The sequence below is a fragment of the Meleagris gallopavo genome, chromosome 3 (genome assembly GCF_905368555.1).
Source record: "Meleagris gallopavo chromosome 3, MGAL_WU_HG_1.1, whole genome shotgun sequence".
In the NCBI taxonomy this organism is placed as follows: domain Eukaryota; kingdom Metazoa; phylum Chordata; class Aves; order Galliformes; family Phasianidae; genus Meleagris; species Meleagris gallopavo.
Window position 1 is genome coordinate 86338367 of NC_139406.1, and position 21910 is coordinate 86360276.

Consider the following 21910-nt stretch of genomic DNA (forward strand, 5'->3'; position numbering starts at 1 on the left):
GAGCCCCATCCAGACTGTCTCCAGGAGCAGGGTGTCCACCTCCTCTCAGGACATCCTGTTTTAGTGCCTCACTACCATTATTGTAAGAAGTTTTTCCTTATATCCAATTTAATCTCCTATCTTTTAGTCTGAAACCATTTTCCCTTGTCCTGTCACAACAAACCCTGCTAAAACGCCTGTTGCCTTCTTTCTTACAGCCCCTCTTTAGATACTGAAAGGGTGCTTTCAAGTCTCCCTGGAGTCTTTTCCAGGCTGAACAGCCCCAGCTCTCTCACTTTGTCATTTTAGGAGAGGTGCTCCATCCCTTGGATTATTTTTGTGACCCTCCCCCGGACGTGCTTTAAAAGGTGCATGTCTCTCTGAGAGACTGAGGACTCTGAAAATTTCAATTTATAGTAATGGAATTTTTCCTAGTTTGAGTCTTTCTTGCCTGTGACAGCAAGTGATAAGTTATCCCCCTGTCCCTTCTTTAACCCACGTGATTTCTCATCCTATATTCTCGTGTTCTGTTGCAGAGGAGGAGTGAGGATGGCTGAGTGGGAGTCTGGCTGCTAGCAAGACTAACATGGCACAGCAAGAAACGGAAATGGGCGATTGCAAAGAGATGTTCTTGCAAGAGCTTTGTGGGAGGCCTGAAGCAGATTTCTTGAGGATATTTCATATCATAATGTAAATAAATTACCAGCAATCTATACTGACGTGTCCAGAAAGGCTTATGGAAGTTATGGTAGATACTTTCCTTTATCCATACAACATTGTTTTTCACTTTAGTTTTCTCTTATTATCTCATTCATGCAGTTATCTTGTTGGAATTTGACTGAGAGCTGCCAGGTCTGGCAGCTTTACAGAAGCAATACTGCAGGGATGCTGCAGCTCCATGCCCCGAGTTCCAGCCAGCAGTGACCCTGAGCATGTATTTCCAGCAGGCACAGAGCAAAACATGTGCCCAGCTCCTGGGCCATCTGAGCTACTTGCTTTGTGGAGACTCCTGCTGATGCTGAAGCACCCTCACTCACTCCAGTTGTCCTGATCCCACTCCAGTTGCTGCACTCAGACCCTCATACACACACATGCATACCAGAGAGGCTTTTACATAGGAAGAGTTAGAAACGGGGTTTAAGAAGGAGATAGGACAGACTGCTCTGATGAGGCACAAGATACATATGGCAGACAAGTGTATCAAACCACAACCACCCTTACAAGCCCCTTTATCTTCTTAGTTCTTGTTTTCCTATGCCTGCTCCTTCCCAAATCATGTTAATCCTCCTTTTATCCCTTAAATATGCCACAAAATGTCTTGTGCAATCCCAAGATGCTATGTGCCATAATGTACCTCATAACCTGGGCAGTGCTTCCTGCCTTGGTCAAAATATAATGTGGAAGTGAAATGCTATGTAGATTCTGAAGAGACTTCTGCATTCATTTATTTTCAAATACAAGTCTAAACTTTATGTTTACCTACCTGAATATTACTGTGTTCACTATTCTCATGCAGTTATTTGTACTAGTTGTGTACTAAGAGCTTCAAGTAACAGCATGAGACAATGTCCATGATAGAGACAATGTCTACATTGCAAACAGGAGAATGGAGTTGAGAAAGAAGAAAAAGTGTTCCATCTGGAATTTATTCCCTGAATAAATTCACTTTACTGCTTTAATACATTTACAAGTTTATTTGTTACACACATAAAGCAATGCAATATAAAATAATCATTCCACATCAGAACAAAATTAGCTTTATAGCATTATCATTGCAGTGCATCAGAAGTATTTTGAATACGTGCAGAATATACTCATGTAAAGTGCTGTAACCCTAGCGAATTGATTTCCATGAACAAATCTTAACAATTAAAATGCTGCAGATCAGAGGCTGAGATGGAAATCAGCTGATTGGTACCCACTCAGAATCTGGAGCTATGTCTTTTTCTTTCTTTCCTATTTAATTATTGTGATTTCTGTTGTTGTTGTTGTTATTATTACTGTAATTATCATTACATGCTATGTTGCTAACTGTTACATAGTAACTAACAAAATTAGGTTTTCATCTTCACCCCAGAGTACCAATAAATCCTGTCCAAACAGCACACAGCCTACAGGACAGGTCAGAAAATGACAAATAACAAATTTATTGAAATATACGCAATCCCCAATAATCACCTGTATTATTGATGACAAATACAGGAAAAATATGTGAAAAAGAACAACTTTACAGGTTGTAAATGATAGGAGGACAAGCAAAAGGCAGCATGATAAATGTACAAAAGCAATAACATAAAATGAAATAACAGTTTTGCACCATATATATTAAAATACACAACAGTGTTTACAAAATGCTGCAGCTAATTCATAAAAAAAAAAAAAAAAAAAATACATCAAGGAACATATTCTGCAGAAATGGACTGAATGACCACGCTATTATCTGCATCATTTAATACCACTTAAGTCAAGATGTTAATTTTAGTCCATGTGGCTGTACTTACGTATGCATTACTTTCAGGACAAATACTAAGCAGACTTGGTCACAGACTAGCAACATTATAAGCTATTATCATTCTGCTTGCTGCTGTTCTCTTCAACACTAACATACTATTAAGCACTATGTGATATATTCTCAAGAATGCCCTTGGAATTCAGCTAAACACAGCAAGAAATAAAAGGCATAGGTGTTATAAATCTCAATCTTGAGTTTCTTCTCTGATTTTTTTTTTTTTTTTAAATAAGGTGCTATACTAAAGCTGAATAAGGATTTAATCACTGAGGACAAAAATAAAATTGTAGTAGTCCTCTCTGTTGTAGATGCATCTGTTAAATTAAATTAAAAACAGTTCGATTTTACTAGAATTACAGTTCAGAATTATCCCAGGCTTGATTCTCTAGTTAGCAGAAGTTGCAAATTCTAATTATCTCTGACAGCCTGGGTTTAAACATTAGGCTAGAAATGTTGAAAATGTTTTCTTCAGTTTTTCATCAGATAAATTTTGGATTCAGTTTATCTTTTGATAGGATTGAACATACCATACTGCTGTACTTCTTTTCAGGGAATTGCTTTCCTGAATTACTTTTCTGTCCATTGGAATATATGAAAGGGAACAGTCGAAACATAAGCAGTCTCATAACTGAACAGAACTTTGTTAATTCAACCCTGATGAATATTGTCGAGGGCATTTCTTAGCAGATCCCACACATCTTATTTTTAGTCCTCGAACTTCGATTGCAAAATTGTTTCAGAACTTCCCCCTCTCCTGATCAGAACACTTGTAGTTTACAGCTTATATTTTTTCGTAGACAGAGTACAGCAGTTCATGCTACACCAAATTTTTGGCAAGCTACATCAACTTTTTCTTCACTTGCTCTTGTATCTCCACTAATTTACAATGAGCTTAAGCTTTCCTGCTTTGCAGCATATCACTTCTGTAACTAGTAGTTGCAGAGAGTAGTTGCAGTCCTAGACTTTTCTACCAGTACAGGATGTTATTTTTCCAGTTTATTCTTTCAGGAAATTATTTAAACATAAAAGATCTTTCAATCTTTTCTTTTTAAATGTATTTAGTAAAAGACCTGATAGAACTAAAAATAAAATTGCTAACAAAAAATATTTATAAATAATATGCAGTGATACCCTCAGTTGTCTCTATAGTTAAAGAAAATAAAGCAGAATAAAATGGACTGAAGTACTTAAGTGCAGTAAGTATAAATAAATATGAGAATAAGTATTTTAATACTGTACTAGCTACCTACACAATGCATAAGTCTTAAGAAAAAAAAAAGTTCATCTTTTATTGCAACTATAAAACTAGGTCTTGCTACATTAGACAATCTCCACTCACAAAAGATCAATGTAATGCACTCAGCAAATGTAAATTACTGTCCAAAAATTTGAATTTGGATGAAATTTCCCCGCTTGAGCTCTTTATGCTTCACTTCAAAATATAACCAGCATATATTTATTTACCATTTGAAAGATAAATGTACGTATTAAATTACTGGATTTACACTTTGTTCATTGCCACACTTCTTTGGATTTTCGGTGCTAGAAATACAGCTATAGTGTGCTTGATCTTGACTTAGGCAGAGTTGGAAAGACAGCGGAGTTTTGTTGATTCCTCTACCAGCACCCTTATTGTATGTTTTTCTGCTACAGTTTTGAAATCGCAGTCATTGTGCCTACCAACCTGATTGTACTCTATTGGCAATACTCCTTCCACAGTCACTATCTCACATCTGATGTGCCAGCTGGGCTATGCTAACGTCACTTTCAGCACAGCAGAGGACAAGCAGATGAGAAGCAACACTAGTTGTGGTGGGCAACAGCATGCTCACGTATCATCATTCTGTTGCATAGGAACATGAAACCCATGCCGTCCTAGCTAAACTGGCATAAAGGGAGATATTTGAAGAAGCAGGTTATTAAATGCTTGGAGTCACAAGATAGCAGCTTTTGGTTGCCCACAAGATCTGTGTATGATTTAGTCTCTGTGGTGACAAAGATCCAACTTGAAAAATCAGGCTCAATGTTTCCAAAGCACAGTTAATAGCTGCAGGTATTGTATTACATATTTTTCTATCTAAATCCAGGTAGAATTTCAATATTTAATGAATTTCATCATTGCTTTTCCACATTCTGATTGCTAGTTTTCTGAAGAGTCCTTTCCTTCTAATAATTAGGCACTAATTTCACTAATGTTTATGTTTTCTTACATTTCCTTCTTCCTTTTCTCTCTTTTTATGGTGCTCAGGATAATGGTATGATAGCCAAAAGGAAATGTGTATAATACAATAATGCTTCTGAATATGTTACTACAGGTACTAAGTCTCTATCCAAACCAACTGTCTTTAGCAGCATATTATTACAATAAATTAATATAAACAAAGCATTTGAAGATATCAGTTGCTTACCAAATGCAAAATTATTGAGGATTGCTAAACACTTTTACAATCAGTCCACCATCAGAGTGCTTACAGGACTCCATCTTTATGTAGTACCTCATTGACATAAGAGACTAGAGGTCTCTGGTTTTGCATGACTGCTTGCAGATGATCACCAAGAAATGTGACATCACACAGAATAAAATAAAATAAAAATAAAGCTTAAATAGTTTGTATTTTAAAGGAAAAACACAAACAATTGTTATTTTTTTCCATAGAAACTTGTGTAACGGTGCCCATAAGGAGGTTTCTAGTAGTCCAGTACTAAAGAGCTGAGGAGGCAGAAAAATGAAAAGAGTCAGTGAGCTGATAATAGAATCCACAGAACTAACTGCTCTGCCTTTAAGTTTCTGTACAAGGCAAGAGGAGAGCTTGTTTTGAAATGCTGGAAGCAGCACCACTCCATCCTACAGTGCCTGCTTTGGATAATATTGATTCAAATAAAAATCAGCTTTGAAGCTATGGTGTTGTAGCCCTTGTATAAACTATCCCACTGACTGTGAGAAGTGCCATATCTACTGTCCACTGCTTGTCTGTGGATGAGTAGGTTGTATTTTTCATCACTGACTTTTATACTGTGCAGAGTGATCAAGTGCCTGCACGAAGTTCTGAAAACCTTTGTTCTCAGGATGAGCCTCCTCCTTCTGATGACTTTCTCAAAGGTTTTCCATGTTACATCTGCAGCTGTGCAGCCGCCTTTAGATCTCAGAAGTTGAATGGACTCATCCAGGAACTGATGAACAAGGCTGTTTTATCCACACTGTAAGGAACACAAACATGGGTACAGCACCACTTAGTTCCTTCTTTTCATTTTTGTCTTATCAACTCAAAGAGATCTAAGAAAAAAAGGGAACCAGGACTAGGACAGCCACATCCCAGAAGACAGGAGACAGTGCTCTGAGCTACACAGAGACTTAGAGACTTAGAGCTGCTTGATAAACAGCAGCTGGAGACCAATTATTAGATTGATTCACAGAATGGCTTGGATTGGAAGGGTTGGAAGGCACCTCAAAGATCATCTAGTTCCAATTTTCCTGCTGTGTGCAGGGTTGCCAACCACACAATCAGGCACTATCCTGGGATCTAAGGACAAGGATATCCTTATACTTAAATTTGAGGATAAGGTTTGAATGAGAAAAGAAGTGCTTCTTAGATATTTTGGACTGATACATGGTTATGCTGGTTCACTCATTGAGTGGACTAGTACCAAACTAGAGCAGTACAGTCCCTGGCCTGGTCAGAATCAACTTGGAAAAGGAGTACTTTGTCCATTACTGAAAGGACAGTTTTTCTAGGCTAAAGGACAGTGGTTTTTAACAGCTTAACAACTGTTGCCAGACAATTAAAAAAAAAATCATCTAAATAAAATCAAAGAGGAGTTTTAGACAGCAAAGTAGAATAATTCACAGTAAAAACGGGCAAGGACCCTACAGCTAAACCTGTTTTTAATGAAAAGTTGAGGAACTTTCATGGCATGTTTGAACTCTGTTTCATAACAGGACTCTTCCCAAAATGTGTGAATTTCTAAACTTAAACATGTACTCACCAACTATTCTTTCTTTTCAATTATTCCTGTGGAGGGAAAAAAAAAAAAAAACAACACATTTTTGTACATTCTGATCTACACAACAGTTCGTTATAGTATATCATGTAGGTTCTAATTTGCCAAATATCGTCATGCTTTTGGATTGCTTGTTTGAGAGGATAACTTTTCTCACATTATGTAAAAGAGGTATTCTCTGTACCCCAGAGACTGAAAAGCTCTGACTGTATTTTTCTCCTTCTTGTGAAGAACAGCTTTGTTTATGAGTCTGGGCTGAAATATTCAGAAAGTCAGAAAGCCATACACTGGAGCATGGGTGGCCCTGATTTTGAATAATGACATAGTGACAAAGGGTAACATACTGTATTTTAGTAGTTGAGATATGTTTTTTATCAATGAAAGGTTGATCAAAATCTATCAAAATGTTCTCCAGGTTTTGCCTTGTTGCTTCAAACTTCCCACATATTCAATTTAAATGCAAAAGATATGCCAGATTTGTCCTGCTGCCCTTGACATACACTCAACTCCTGAACCCCGACATTGTACTAGAAACAATGTCCTTTTGAGCTTGACTTTCACTACGCATTCAGATAAGCCCAAAGGTTTCAGTCTTAGCAGTAGTTTTGACATATTCAGAAGAACTTTCCTCTGCATAGAAAGTGGAATAATAGTAATTCATCAATCCTGCATGTGCATACACTTTTGCAATAAAGAGATTCGTGAGCTTTTCTGAAGATGCAATTCAGACCTGCAAGTCTTTTTCTCCAGAAGGATCTAGAAGCTATAGCTCTGTCCAAAACTTTGATATAAATCAGACTGAAAAAGAGAAACATCAGCACCTTTATTCATCAGACTTAGCATTTCTAAAACATTTCTCAGACTATGGTGCAAGCCAAAAGCAAAACTCTGTATTGAACTTAATGGTGCACTGGGTTAATGAGGCATGTCTTGTTATGTTCATGTCTCTGCATGCTCATATTATGGCATACTAGATTCATCTTCATTTTCTGTGAACTGTTACAACACTTACTGCACATCATTAAAACTCAGTTTTTCAAAGTAAATAGAAAGTTTCTATGAATACAAATCAGTAACACAAAAAACCAAATCTGCATCAATAATTTCAGATCACGCCTTCTATCTTTTGCCATGAAAACAACAGAAGGAGGCTCTCCTTTCTCTCAGTATAAAATTTCTAAATTACATTATTCATCACATTAGTGCTACTTACCAAACTTTGTTGTTTTGAAAGATGTGACAAAACTGAAGAAAGATGACAGAGCAGCATCTTGGGACACAAGAACTGTGAAGTTTAAATGCAAAATCCTGTAATTGATTGAAGGCTACATTCTGTCCCCATATGCCCACATATTGATCTTATCAGGATCAATAAGAGTCATGGATTTTTATATAAGGAAAGATTTTGTCCGCAGACATCACTCAGCAAAAGATTGTGTTGAATATAAAGAAGGTCTGTACTTACAGACTAAAATTATCAAGAACAAAATGGCAGACAATCCTCCCAGAAAATACCTGCGAATGTAACAGTAAAGTTTAGAGAAAAGCAGGGGATGCATAAACAGATGACTGGGTTAAGGAGGAGGCTTTTGCAGATAACCAACTACCACTTCTAGGTGATCAGCAACGTGAAACCTTAAGTTACTTGAGCTATTGAGGAAAACCACCTAGAAATAAGGATATCAACATTGCCAGCCTGAGAGAAACACTCATATTAATCACCTGGAAAGATACAGATCTATTCTGATTCTCCTCAGGCTTCCACAACCCTTGTCAAAAACATGCTTGACAAAGTAGGCATCTGCACACATATTTTTATGCATACTCATATAGCTGAGATATTTGCCTGCATTGACAATTGTGAAAATATGATAACATAAGATATATCTCTTTGCAAAATTGACTAATTTGTGTTTTATTCACCAGGTGAAACACAATAAGCATTAATATAAAAAGCAACAAAGTTAAAAAGGATTACCTTGTACATACTGAAATGATTAAGCACACCATCAGTGCAGCGATCTGAGCTAGAAAATTTGGCACTGAATTGGATTCTAAAAGAAAAATAAGGAAAACAATTCTCATGAATTTTCAAGAAAGTAAACACATGATAGAAGGTGTTACTAAAGATTACCCTCAGCCCATGAGACTAGCAGTTTCTCTCTGTTTTTATGAGGATTCACCTACACTGGCTCAAAGCAGAAATCTAATTTTCATGCTCTGGGTGTCTCCCAGGAGTCTTTTTCCCCCACAGCCATAGAGATTCTGTGCCCTTCAACGCTTGCAGAAAACAAGCACTTCTGAATAATTGCCTTTTTCATGTTTTGTTCCCATGCCCTTTCCTCCATTTTCCTCTTCTCTCTGCATTTTTCTTTTTACGTTTATGGCTGAAAATAGGAGAGAAAAAGGAAGTAGGGAGAAATGAACAAGTAAATACCAATCTTAAGATTTCATTATTTTTAAGGAGTCATTTAATTTATTTTTTAAGGTACATTTTCATTTTTATTATGTACATCAGCATTTTTAATGTGAATATTTCTGCTTCACTCTAAAAATGAAGTTTTTCAGGATAAGAATCTAACATACCTGACTTGTTCAGTGTATCTTCATTTCCATCTATCATAAACGGAGAGCAGGATGGTGAGGCAAACAGTGATTTCCCGGGCTCAATAAACTCCTCATCTTTGGTAAGAGAGGCTCCATTAGATGCTGGAATTTGCCCTTGTGGCACTAAGATGTTATATTCACAAGAAAAGTCTGAATTGTCTATAAAAAGTGGATGTATAAATGTGACTTCACAAAGGATGAGCTTTGAGAATTTGCAGTAATAGATTTTATGAAACAAACAAAACAACAACAATTGTAGGAAGGTTTTCAAATTGTTAGGGGCAGGAATGGCAAGTTCAATGTATGCAGGAGAAAATAAGCAGAGCAAAGACAGAACTATATAGAGCATAACACAATGATATTAAAATAACCAGGTGAAAGCAGCCTTAGCCAGATATGAATGACTGCAGAGCAAATGTCACTGGTGATGTCTTTGTGTTCAAACTCAGTCTATAAATGCCCTTTTGCCACAAAAGTCCTTATGGAATCACAGCCTCTGAATTTTAATGCCAGGAGCTCAGTTCACCATAATTTGATTGCTCATGTATCCTTTACCTGGACATTTTGGCAGACAATCCAAACAAAACCTAGAGGAGATATCACTCCCTGCCAAATACAGATTATAATGTGGCTAGATTACTTTGTACATGGTCAGAGCTTACCAGTATCAGTCTGACTGGCCTGTTGTTCACTGCATTTGTCAGGCCAAGGATCGTCTACATGGGAGGAATCCATAGTGTTGAGAATGGTGCTGCTAAGCCACTGGCTGGAGGCACTGAGACTGAACAAGCTGGCAAGAGAGCGTCTCATTTTCTTCCTTTGTCGGAATATCCTAGAAAGAAAAGGCTCATTGCTGAGGGATAGACTTACTTATTCTTAACAAGCAGAAGCAGAGCTAAAAAGCTTGTAGAACTGAAATGGAAGAACCAGGTTCTTGGTACTGTTCCCAGCTCTGCTGTGGACCTGGCTGTGACCACCAGGGATCACTACTGCACACTGCAGTAATGTCAGGGGATGTAGTAACAGCACAGTAATGCATCAGGATATTGTGATGCTTCATATTGTGGTACCAAATGATACTTCATTTGACAGACTTTAGTATTGCTCTGAGTATAGGGTCTTATGCTCCCCACAATTTTCATCCTACCATATACTAAAGTGACATAGACTGGATCCACTGTTCTTGTACTTTTTTGAACAATATGTTATATCTCATCCTAAACCAATGCTTTTTCTGAATTCAGGAGAAAGTTTTCACCAACAAAGAATGGCAGGTCCAGACTTTTCTTTTAACACTTATCTTTTTATTCCTTATCTTGATAACATCCCATTGGCAAAATGAGTTGTAGCTCTCATTTTCAACTCCAATTATAGCAACTGTGTACTGTACAGTTTTGGGGTAGTATGACTGCAAATCAAGTGATTTTAATTAAAAATTAAATCAGTTTAGATATTCTTATGAAGAGACAACTCCCTGAGCACAAGAAGGATGTGGAACTGTTGGAATGGGACCAGGAAGAGAGCAACAAAGATGATCAGAGGGCTGGAGCACCCCTTCTATAAAGAAAGATTGAGGGAGATGAGCTTGTTTAACTTGGAGAAGAGAAGGCTCTGGGGAGACCTCATTGCAACCTTCCAGTATTTGAAGGGAGCTTACAAGCAGGAGGGAGACCTATTTTTTACATGATCTGATAGTGATAGGACAAGGGGAAATGGCTTTAAACTAAAGGAGGGGACATCTAGGCTAGATGGTGGAAAGAAATTATTTACTCAGAGAGTGGTGAGGCACTGGAACAGGTTGCCCAAAGAAGTTCTGTATTGTCCCAGAGCTCACCATTGGAGGTGTTTCAATGCCAGGTTGAATGGGGCCTTGGGCAGCCTGATCTGGTGGGTGGCATCCCAGCCCATGGCAAGGGATTAAAAACAAATTATCTTTAAGGTCTCTTCCACCGTATGCCATTATATGTTTTTATGATACACATAAATAAAGAAAAAATAATAAATCATCTTAAGCCAAGCTAAATGCAGGCAGCCATGAAGGTATGTTCTGATAAGTCCAGAGATATTGAGCCTATCAACAGTATGGGGTAAAATCTGCATGTAGTTTGCTTACCGAACTAAGTTTTCTTTATAGGTAACGCTTGTCTGGGATGGTGACAGTGTTATGTTGCCATCTTCATCAGACAGAAAGCTGTCTTCTGTCAAAATGTAATAACCATTGGAAAGCAGCCGAGGGCTGCGGCGACATGTGAAGAGGGAGCCTCTCGAAGGGCTTGTGGAACAGCACCTGTAGGCAGTGCCATCATTGAGAAAGGTGCAAGCATAACTAAGGAGGAGAGAAGGAAAAACCTCTGATTCAGAGGATGTCTAGACAGTACAAGACCATGATTTCATGATAATAAATGTACATATGTCACTGACTCAGGTAACAGGAGCTGGCAGTGACATGGATTTAAAATATGCAGATAATGCGTAGGAGGTTTTCAGCCAACCACAGTGTGTTTGCATCACACTTTCCAGAGCATCAGACTACAAGAGGGTTTCACAACAGGTGCAGCATTTTCATCAATGCACTTAAGGCAGCCTGGCTTGAGAAGTGCATGGTGCATTTCTGTGGCAGTGCTTTTCACCAAGGAGATCTGCCACACCTACCCCAGCATGGTGCCCTCACAAGTATTACAATATTTTGCTCTGAAGCTACTGTTACAATCAAGTTATCACTTATGATGTCTACTTTCTTCTCAACAGCTTTGAGTCCAAGCAACCATTCAGTGATATTCACAAAAAACTAGGAAGACTCTGGATTGATTCAGTGTTTGAAACTGGGTTTCAGTAACAGGTTTCAGAATCCCATACAGCATGTCATGAAGGGGTACCATGATTTCAGTGGGGGGGAGGGAACGTGGAAGAAAGATATTCCAAAACCTCATAATTGCAAAGCTAGTGCTTTTAACTTTCCATGGAAGTATTTCATAAACTAGCTTCAGCACTTCATCTCTAGAAACTCTATAAAACCTGAACTGAAATAAAAGTAATATTAAACAAGTATAATTTTCTTCAATACCTTTGATAAATATGTTCTGAGAGACTGTGCCTGTGTTCTCCATCATGCGCTGTTGAACCTACAGAGGCCAAATAAGAGTTATTATCATATTCACTGACAACTTGCACAGTTGACAGGTCTTCATTGATAGGCACCTTGTGGAAATCAAAAGACCATAAATAAGCTAAACAAAAAGATAGGAAGAGAAAAATAAAAGGATGGAGGAAAGACACAGTGACTCTGGCAGGACTGTTTAATATCACCTCAGTCAGGACAGCACAGAATCAGAGCCAGCCATAGTCAAATATCTGTGCAGGTTATTACCTTGGGATATATAATGATTGGTACAAAAGCAATAGCTATAGTAATTTTAATGGTGTTTGCCCAGAAATCTGTTTCACGCTGAAAATAGTACACATACTTGTTATAGCTACAGAGTGGAACGGAAGGACCACCATTATCATTAAGGTATTTCATTGTCATTTTTTTCAGATAAAATTTGCTGACATGCCACAATAAGCATAGGGATAGAGACAGTGACAGAAATTGACACTAACTTTGTGGCAGGAGACTAAGGAAATAAATAGGATTTGTCTGGATTACCATGGCTCAAGTTTGCAATATGCTGCCAGATGTTCAGCAGCTGTCAGAGTCAATCTTACAAAATATGAGCAATGGCTAACCAGAGGGATATATTCATAACAGATTTATATCTTTTGCTACGTAGAATTACAGATGATATGATCTTTCCTTATCTCTCTGGTATCTTTAGAGCATCATGCTATTAGTAAATGCCTGTCATTCCCCTGTGAGAGAAGATATGTGAATAACAGGATTTTTTTTAAATGTTGAAGTACAAGCTGAGGCAAAGAAAATGCATAAAGGTCAGCATTCCCACTTTGGTAGTCTTGTTTACCCTCATTCAGAGCTCACTTGCCAGGTGCTGTCTGCAGACTGAGCCTTGGGGCTCAGCAGAGTTGCCAAAGAGATAATTAAAACTTGCTGAGCTATTTTTTGCAAACTAGCCCTATTATGCTATTCCCATACATACTGTTTCTCCAACATTCCAAAAACACATATTTCACTTTCTAGTGGGAAAAAAACAAACACGCTCTATATTTTTCTCCAGGCAAAAACAATCTGGAGTGGAGGTACAAGATGTCAAGCAGCATCAGCCAGAATCTCACACAACAAACTGCCCAAAAGACAGGCATTGCGTGTTTCCCTGACTGACATGTTGTAGACCTATGTTTCATACACAATTAGCTCCTGAAAGATTTTTTCTTACTGTAGGTAAAATCATGCATACAATCATGACTTTCAATTGTGCAAAAATATTACACTCAAAAAAAGAGGTTTATCTGAACACTAAATGAAAATGCAGGAAAAACTCAACAGGTGGTTAGCAGATCTACCCCAAGTTTTGTCAGCCACCCACGATCCTTCCACACCAAAGTGTTTTTATCAAAAGCCCAGACAAATGTACACAAATTTACTTCCTCGTGGTGTTGATGTAACATGTGACATTTCGTACATCTTGAAAAGGACTGGTTCATACACTCGGGAACAACAAATAATGTGGATTGCTTGTAAGAGTTTAAAAAAAACAAGGGAGGTATGATTGATTTTGCAACCTTTTAAAATCAAGGAGTATCAAGTATTAACATGAACATATAACACAGTATTAGTTACAATACACCACTGAATGTTATAGCTTTGACAAAAGTGATTGGCTCTAGGGCAAATTTGTTTGAAAAGGAGTAGGAAGGAATACCTCTGCATCAATTATATCTACTATAGTTCTTAAACAATCTGAGAGTTAAACTTCTTTCCAGCTATTGAAACTTGTGTCATCACTGTATTGCACTTTACTCCCCTAGTTATGTTACAGCAACCACTCTTCAGGATAGTGACTTACATATGGACAGTGCTGTCATTAAAAAGTATTGACACAAACTGAACAAAGTGACAGAACAAACTACAGCCCATCTGCTGCTAGTAGAAGTGCCTCATAAAGTTGTGAGGTACGTGAGGTCTGTCCACAGGGCTCTTGTTTATCTGCCAGTCATCACAGAAGTAATACTTCAGATAAAACAGAGTATGTACATATGTTAAAATGGGAAGTGAGATCTCTACATATATATTACTGGAGAGATGATGAATTTCTCTCTTTCTAAGAAGTTTCTCAGCAGTTGTGATTTGCTTTTAAGCTATTTTAAGTAATGGCAAGGCCAGGCTTCTATAAACAGGCATGTAACAGGCAATTCAATGGATTGCTCCTCCAAACTCTCTAACGACAATTCGTGGCTTATACATTAATAAAGAGGGTTCTTGAAAGTCTTAATTCAGTGCTGGAGAAGACTTGTAAACATCATGTTGCAGACAATGCTGCACAGTGTTCTTGTTGTATTTAATATTCAGTTCCATTTGCGAGCTATTAATAGTGTGAGAAGAAATAGTAACAATAATAAGCAAGCCAAAACAAAGCTTCTGAACCACCACTGTACATTTAATCGGATGTATATGTAAACTACAAAATGAGCATCAATACAGAACTTTATGGCACGAGAAAAGTCCAACCGCTCTAAGAAATCTGAATAAAATTGAATTTAAGATGAACATGGCAATGTTTTATGACAAGAATTCAATTCAAAGCTTAAGGCAGCCTCTCCTTCATATCAGAACACCTGGAAACTTGTGTCATAATATAAAGAAAAAGTCATTGTGCAAAGCAGAACTTTCCCTCCCCAAAATAAGTTAATCCTTAACACAATGACAACCTCAATTGATAGCTAACTTGTGCATGTATACATTGTAAACATTTACATTAGTATTAAAATACAGGTCTAACTATTACAATAGTTGAACCTTAGGCAACCAGATTTATTCTATACTACCTACCAAATAAAAGTGTCTACAAAAATATTTTTATTTATTCACACGTATCAGTCATTACTGAACAATTTTCATATCTTTTCTCCCTGCAGGTAATAATGATAACAACATCCAGAAAAAATGCAAACCTTCCTGAAGAGCAGAATATCAATAATTCAAAGGTTAATCATTTCTCAGCTAAGAGATAAATATACGTAAAATCTTTCAAACCTGGAAAATCCATTTCACAATGAAAAAATGTATGCCAAAAAGTTTCTCATCACCACCAGAGCCTTTGAGACGTGTGTGTAGGTTTCTGCAGCTTCCTGGAGCAGAACTGTACTGAGTTTTTGGAAGGGCAGGGCTGTGAAGTCCCTTGTTTCCTTTTGAAAACAGCCCATGCAATCAGAAGCACAGAGGCAGAGTGAGGTCATGCTTCCTGTCAAGAAGCCTCACATCAGAAGCATTCAGTTGGGAGAGTAAACTGAAGATTAAGATTAGCCCAGGGAACGAACGTTCCTGCCGACTGTTGTGATATACTAGCACACTGACTATAAATAACGGATAAACATTTGTTTCAAATACAATACTGAGAAGAAAGACAAAATCTTTTCTCATAAAGAAAAGTGGTGCAGAATTTTGTTTCACCTTCACTTTTCTACCTTACTCAGAAAACTCTGAAGTGCTATAAGCAAGTCACCCCGTGTATTCGGCGAAACAGCCAGCAAGCTGGTTTGGGAGCCTGACAGGCTTCGATTTAGGAATGCAAGACAGCTACCACAAAATCCACACAGAGCAGCAAGATATTTTACAAAAGATATTAAAGATAACAAGATATTATTCAAAAGAAGTCTTTGTCAAGAGTACACAGTTGTTTATGTTCTGTGGTCAAAACATTATTGCTAATATATATCATGCAATATTAAGATCAATTTATTTGAACAGAGAAACCTTCTGAGTCCTGTCAATCAAAATGATTGAGCAGTTCTACAGAACTACTACATATACAAAAATAATTTAAACTAATTCACTTAATTTTTAAAAAACATCTAAGAATTATACAGCTGTGGGAGCAAAACTTTCTCCAGAAAAACAGGTAAAATATGCTAGCATCTCTCTTGTAGCCTTCTTGCATCACTGACAGAAATAAGACATGGGCCTTTAGTATGATTTAAGTGGTTTAATGACAGTTTTCTCCTTGGAGAAGGAAAAACAATTCCACTGATAACAAATGAACAGAAAATTCTCACCTCACAGAAAAGCAGATGAAATAGGAACTAGACAATGTTACAAAAAAACTTCTGCATGATAGCCAATCTAAAATGAGTATTTTAAGGTCTTTTTGTTCAGAACTTTAATCATAGGACATATTCCTTCTTTGTATAACTTCTTTTAATTTATAGGATAATGCCAATGAGAAAATGTAGTGCAACACTATTTCCATGCATGTTTTCTACAGCCTTCCCTGTTGTTCCTCAAACTTCCTAGCCCAACCCAGGCTCCACCTCAGCCTGATGAGTTTAAATGATAAGAAACTAATACACTAGCAGTTTTGCTGTGCAGTAGTTTTAGGTCAGTTGCATAAATTGCAAGTTCAACCAACGGAAGGAAATGAGAAATTACAGCAGTGAGCCCCACACATATTCCTGCTCTTCTCCCAGGCTTTCTCTACCAGCTGGTCCAGCTTGATCTTCACCAGTGGCTACTTACTGTGACTCTGCGGTCCCATCCCAATGGCTGCTGCTTTGTTTTTCTCTCTTCTGTCTATCGTCTCTCCAGTTGCTGCTTCACAAATGCAAGGGACCTCTGACTCAGGGTCTGACTCCAGTTGCTGTACTCACACCCTGTATACTTCTGTACTCACCACCTGAGAGGCCACATCTGTGTTCCATTTTGGGCCCTTCTCTACAAAAAAGGCATTGAGATCCTGGAGCATGTCCAGAGAAGGGCAACAAAGCTGTGAAGGATCTGGAGCGCAAGTCTTATGAGGAGCGGCTGAAGGAACTGGGATTTAGTTTAGACAATCTAACTGTTTAGATTGATTATGAAAGTTCACAAACTGGGACTTTAGGAATATCTGCAGTGACTAGAGGTGGTCAGAACAGACACAGCTGTTGGCCAAAAGTCTCTAGCTGCATCTTCTATCAAGAATTGCAGTAGCAACACTGATGCACTGACTGCTGGTATGAACTGGGATTGAGTGGGAATGGGGTTTGGGATGGCAGGAGAGGCACTATATGAATTACATGTGCTTAAAGCATGTCAACTAGCAGATCATCAAGCTGCCAGAACACATTTACATGCAGCATCTCAGGACATGCAAACAGAAATGGAAGGACAGTGAGTAAGCCAAGAAGGACGCTGTGAGGAGATGGATCACTGTCAGCTCTGCAGAGTACAAAGAGCACATACAAACCCAAGGACAATGTGGCCAACCTAGGAAGAAACCACAAAACGTGGTGAAGACTCAGTTGCCTATATTCCATATCAGCTCAGGTAAAGCTGGGCAGCCTACACGCACAGCAGTATTCAAAAGCTGAGCAGGCTACCTAGATACACATCTTTAGTGTACCAGCTCTATCTAGACAGATCTGAACTTTTGTTAGGGTGATGCCTCGCTACTTTACAAATCCCCTAATTCAAATCAATGCTTCTCTGGAAGTGATGTACTGCTTATCAGTGTACCTGAGACCATGGCTGATTTCTGTGACAGTTTTGATGTGATCTTCATGAAACGATAGTGGAAGGTCTTGTATTGCTGAGCAATGAAGGCTTCTAGACATCATATAATGCTAAAAGTCACAATATATACTGAAAAGGTATAGTTGGGAAGGTTACTGGTACCTGAGGCATGGATATTGGCAAACTACAGATAGTACTGATGTCATGGTCATTTCCATAACAAATTATACTGATGAGTGTGTAAATGAAGATAGATAGCAATTGGAAGTAATACTCTGATAATGTTTTTTAAAATATCTGCCTTGCATGCTGCTTTATGCACCATCCTTAGGAGCCATCTCTATTTTTATGTAAGTAACTACTGCAGATTGACAGTGACTGAATCCCTTTCTGTCTATATGCCAGTATTTAAACAAAATCCAAAGTTGTGAAGTTTGCACAGAAAGTTTGCAGGCTTTTCTGGAACTGTCTGCAGTTTTTCCAGCTGTTCCTATGTCATACTTGTCACATTTCCAGCTGAACTGAAGGTGCTTTCCTGGACTAACTCAACTGCTAGGGAGAGGAAAAGGCATATGCAGCCTTCATATAACATAGATGATTATGATATACTGGAGGCAGAGTGGGTTTACAGAATGGAAGCTATCCAGCACTGTATAATGATCAAGGATTTGAGTGTGACCTAGCAGGGAATTGAGAACTTAGACCAAAACTTCTAGAAACCTGTCAATGGGATGTCAGCACAGACCTAAAGGACAAATATCAATAAACAAGAAACTTATCCCATAAACAAATGTTTTGCAAGAATTTACAAGCAGAGTTGGACACTCAGAGCTCGTCTGTGTTGACAACCATCCTTCAGCCCTACAGACACACCAGGACTACAAAGGAGATAGGAAAATGTAACACGGATGATACAAAATGATTGGCATTGCCTGCTGGCAGATGTGACATCTGTTTTCATTCTCAGTGCTGGACTGCAAGAGGTTGAACAGATGTGAGTTTTGGAGTTACACTCTCCTTCGCTTGAAGTTGCAAATTCTCTCATCATATTTGTACTGGTAACTTCACAGCAAAACTTTCCTTGCTAGAGTGCATGTTTTGTAGTGATTTATCCATTAGACTCACCTTTCCTCTTACAGAATTATCTCTCAGTATCTCCATGTTTGAGATAAACGTTCAGCTGCTGAGCACCCAAACAGTGACTCCAATACAGTTGTCATCTTGGCAGGACTTTCCTTCCATCCCTTTCCCTCACCCACCATGAGATCAGCCCTTAAAAATGGCAGACTATGAAAGACTTGCCAATGGGATATGGGATGCTTGTGAGTAAAGTGCTCTGCTTATGCACCACAAGTTATAAATTGAATTTCAGTCTCAAAGGGAAATAAACTAGGAAACCAATGAACAATCAGAGCAGGCACAAGCAATTTTTTTCCATTCAGTAGAGTTCTTAACAAGGCTCTTCAGTAAGTTCAGTAAAATGTTTACTGACATGTTCAGACCTCTCCAAAACCAAAACACATCCCAAAACATATAGCTGCAATATGTAAGGCAGAAGTAAGCAACACATTGCACAGCACTGCTTCCAAGACACAAACACAACGAAATCTCAGGAGGTCTAACATTCATTGGAAAACAATATTCATAGCACAGTGAATATTGAGTGTGCCCACAAGAAATATCAAATGGTTGCACTGGCAGTACTTTAGTACATGCAGCATGGCCCAGCAAAGCTGCCTTTGTCCAGAGCTGCTGCATCGGGGGTAACAGGCTGGTAACCTATAACTTTAGCTGCCTCTCAGGATCTTTCTTCTTTCTTTGGATTGGGACTCTTTCACTGATGTTAGCATTACCTGTATAAAAGCACACTTTGCTACTAACCTGGCCTTAACAGTCCTCACATCTCAGCATCCTCATCATACTTCACTTACAGTACCGCTACAAGAGAACATAACTCCAGGTTTATAGCTTCATGTCACCTCTCCAACATGCATTAAAATACAGTGATGTGGCTGCAATACCTGTACAGCAAATGGCTAGCTCACTGGGAGAAGTCATTTCTTGAATTACATGCATCCTGCAAGGAACTAGGGAGAAACTGAGTAAAAAACTTAAAGGTGTCTTTAAAATGTGGAAAAGACCAGGGCTGGTGTAACTGATGCCAAGCAGGGTATCAAAATGGACAAAGGAAGTGGCAGGAAAAGCACAGATGATGGAGCAGAGCCAGGCTACACCTAAGCTCAGTACACAAACAAATTGATTAGGGCAGAGGTTCTAATGCTTGTTTGCTAGATGGAGGCCACACAGTCACTATTTAAATAGAAGCCTCAGCGGTCACTTTAAATGCCCTGCTACTGTAACAAGGATAAAAACAAAGATGGAGGTTTATTCCACGACTTTCTCCTTGTGATTATAATATCTGACGTTTAGAGTAGTTTTTTTATAGACTATTCCAATTGCTCACAATTAAAATAAATGGCAAAATAAGCAAACTGATGGCTGGGTGTCACAATAAAACACCTTTTTTTCCAATTGTTTGGTCATTTTCCCAATCTTTTCTGAACCCTTCCAGTTTTTGGATGGCTCTCCTGAGAAGTTGGTTATTTTAATAACAATGTACTGGTGACAAGCACAGAGATTATGTCACCTCCCCACTCCCACTCAGTATTTCTATGTGCTTGTGCTTTGCAAAGACTGCAGTAGTCTTTTTAACATCAACAACATACCGTGAGCTCATGCTCAGCTGATAATGAAATCCTCTTTCCCCTCCAAGTCTGTGAGTCACTGACTAGCAAGATAAAATTTCTAATCTAGTTTGGTTTCCAATTAATGCTCTGTATAATATTCACAATGCTGGCAATGTGCTTTGTAAAAAAGTTCAGCACCAAATTTTGCGAGGAGCAGAAATAACGAGATCTACTCTTGTGCATCCGCCTGCTTGTGTCTGGAGGGGTGGAGGCACAGACTTTCTCCGTCAACTCAGTTGCCCTTCCCTGCCCACCTGAGCACGTTAACAAAACAGGCTGGGGTAATGCTGTAAGGCCTCTATCCCTCTGCCAAACTTGAAGCAAGACAGAAGTTTCATAAGTAAAAGGAGAAAGGAAAAAGGCAAAGCAGATAGGAACACAGCCATACATACTCTGTTTTCCCAAGAGATTAGATTAAATGTCTGAGATATTTTTCTGCTAAAAATTAGAAAAAGCTCTTGGATACTTTTCCTCTCTCTGGCTGAGCAGAATGGAGGTCCATGAGTGAGAGTATGAATATATACATGTATATAGGGTTGATCCTTCCAGCAGCTGAGCTCTACTCAGTGGAAATGGGGCTCTGATGGGCTGATGGCTTATAGGAGGGTGTTGTTGGGGGGTTTCCCTGCTGCCATTGTCTCTCTGGCTCCTCTGTGGGTGTGTGGATGAGCTTTTATCAGTTAACTAAATACCCTAGTCCTGATGCCTCTGAAGCTTGCTACCAGCCTGGCCTCCATCTCCCGCAGTGAGGTGATGTGATGGTGCCACACATCACCCTGAGGCTTTCTCACACCAAAGCCTAACCCAGACAATCTCTGGCATTCAACCCCTGGCTTGACTCAATCACATACTGTGCTCAGCCACATCTCCTGTAGCTCTTCTATCTTTCCCCCATATTCTTCTCCTCAGGCAGAAGCATCTAACAGCATCCTGATGCTGCATGTTCATTGCTGCTGGAGGGGTCTCATCACCAGCACAACAAACCTCACTGTTCTGTAATATGTCTTCTGAGGAAAAGCACACTGAAACTACACTTCTTACAACAGGAGGAAGTGTAAGCTCTTCCACAGTCCATAGGCACCTGAGGTTCCATGTCAGTGCATTTCATGATCAACACTACCCACTTTCTCTACGTACTGCATGATGTGCAGAAGGAACCTGTCCTATGAAAACCTACTGGAGCACAGATAATGACAGTGCCAAGAGCTGCGCTTCTGTACCAACTACTTCTGAAGGAACTCAAACACTTCTATATCCCAACTTCAAAACTCAGTGGGGCAGACTGAGCCCCACTCAATTTTTTTTTTTTTGTCTGTTTGTTTACTTAATAGCTCTCTGCCATTAAGTCTGCTCAGAAACCAACTGCAACCCAGATTATGCATTATCCAGAAACACAGCATGCAGTGGGAAGCTTCTGTTTCTTCTTTGCGAGCTTGTGAGAACATGACTGCTATGTGAACATCACACCAG

The 21910-nt window shown here is 38.8% G+C and overlaps 1 protein-coding gene across 10 annotated transcripts; it reads right to left on the reverse strand.

Moving 5' to 3' along the window:
- Nucleotides 1–1653: 1653 nt before the first annotated feature.
- TMEM71 (transmembrane protein 71) lies at nt 1654–15754 on the reverse strand. 10 transcript variants are annotated; one of them, XM_085221710.1, is made up of 11 exons: nt 15242–15754; nt 13553–13723; nt 12159–12216; nt 11382–11420; nt 11208–11292; nt 9757–9926; nt 9074–9253; nt 8466–8541; nt 7953–8002; nt 7701–7772; nt 1654–5024 (listed from the first exon to the last, which is right to left on the reverse strand). In XM_085221710.1, the coding sequence occupies exons 2-11, from the start codon at nt 13691–13693 to the stop codon at nt 4957–4959; spliced, it is 939 nt and encodes a 312-aa protein (XP_085077836.1). In that variant the 5' UTR covers nt 13694–13723; nt 15242–15754; the 3' UTR covers nt 1654–4956. The 10 variants fall into 10 exon arrangements, with proteins under 10 accessions (XP_085077836.1, XP_085077835.1, XP_085077829.1 ...); XM_085221709.1 differs by adding an exon at nt 6473–6498 and having other exon boundaries at nt 1654–5686; nt 9074–9103; nt 11208–11420; nt 13634–13723; nt 15242–15727; XM_085221703.1 differs by adding an exon at nt 6473–6498 and having other exon boundaries at nt 1654–5198; nt 11208–11420; nt 13634–13723; nt 15242–15718.
- Nucleotides 15755–21910: the final 6156 nt, after the last annotated feature.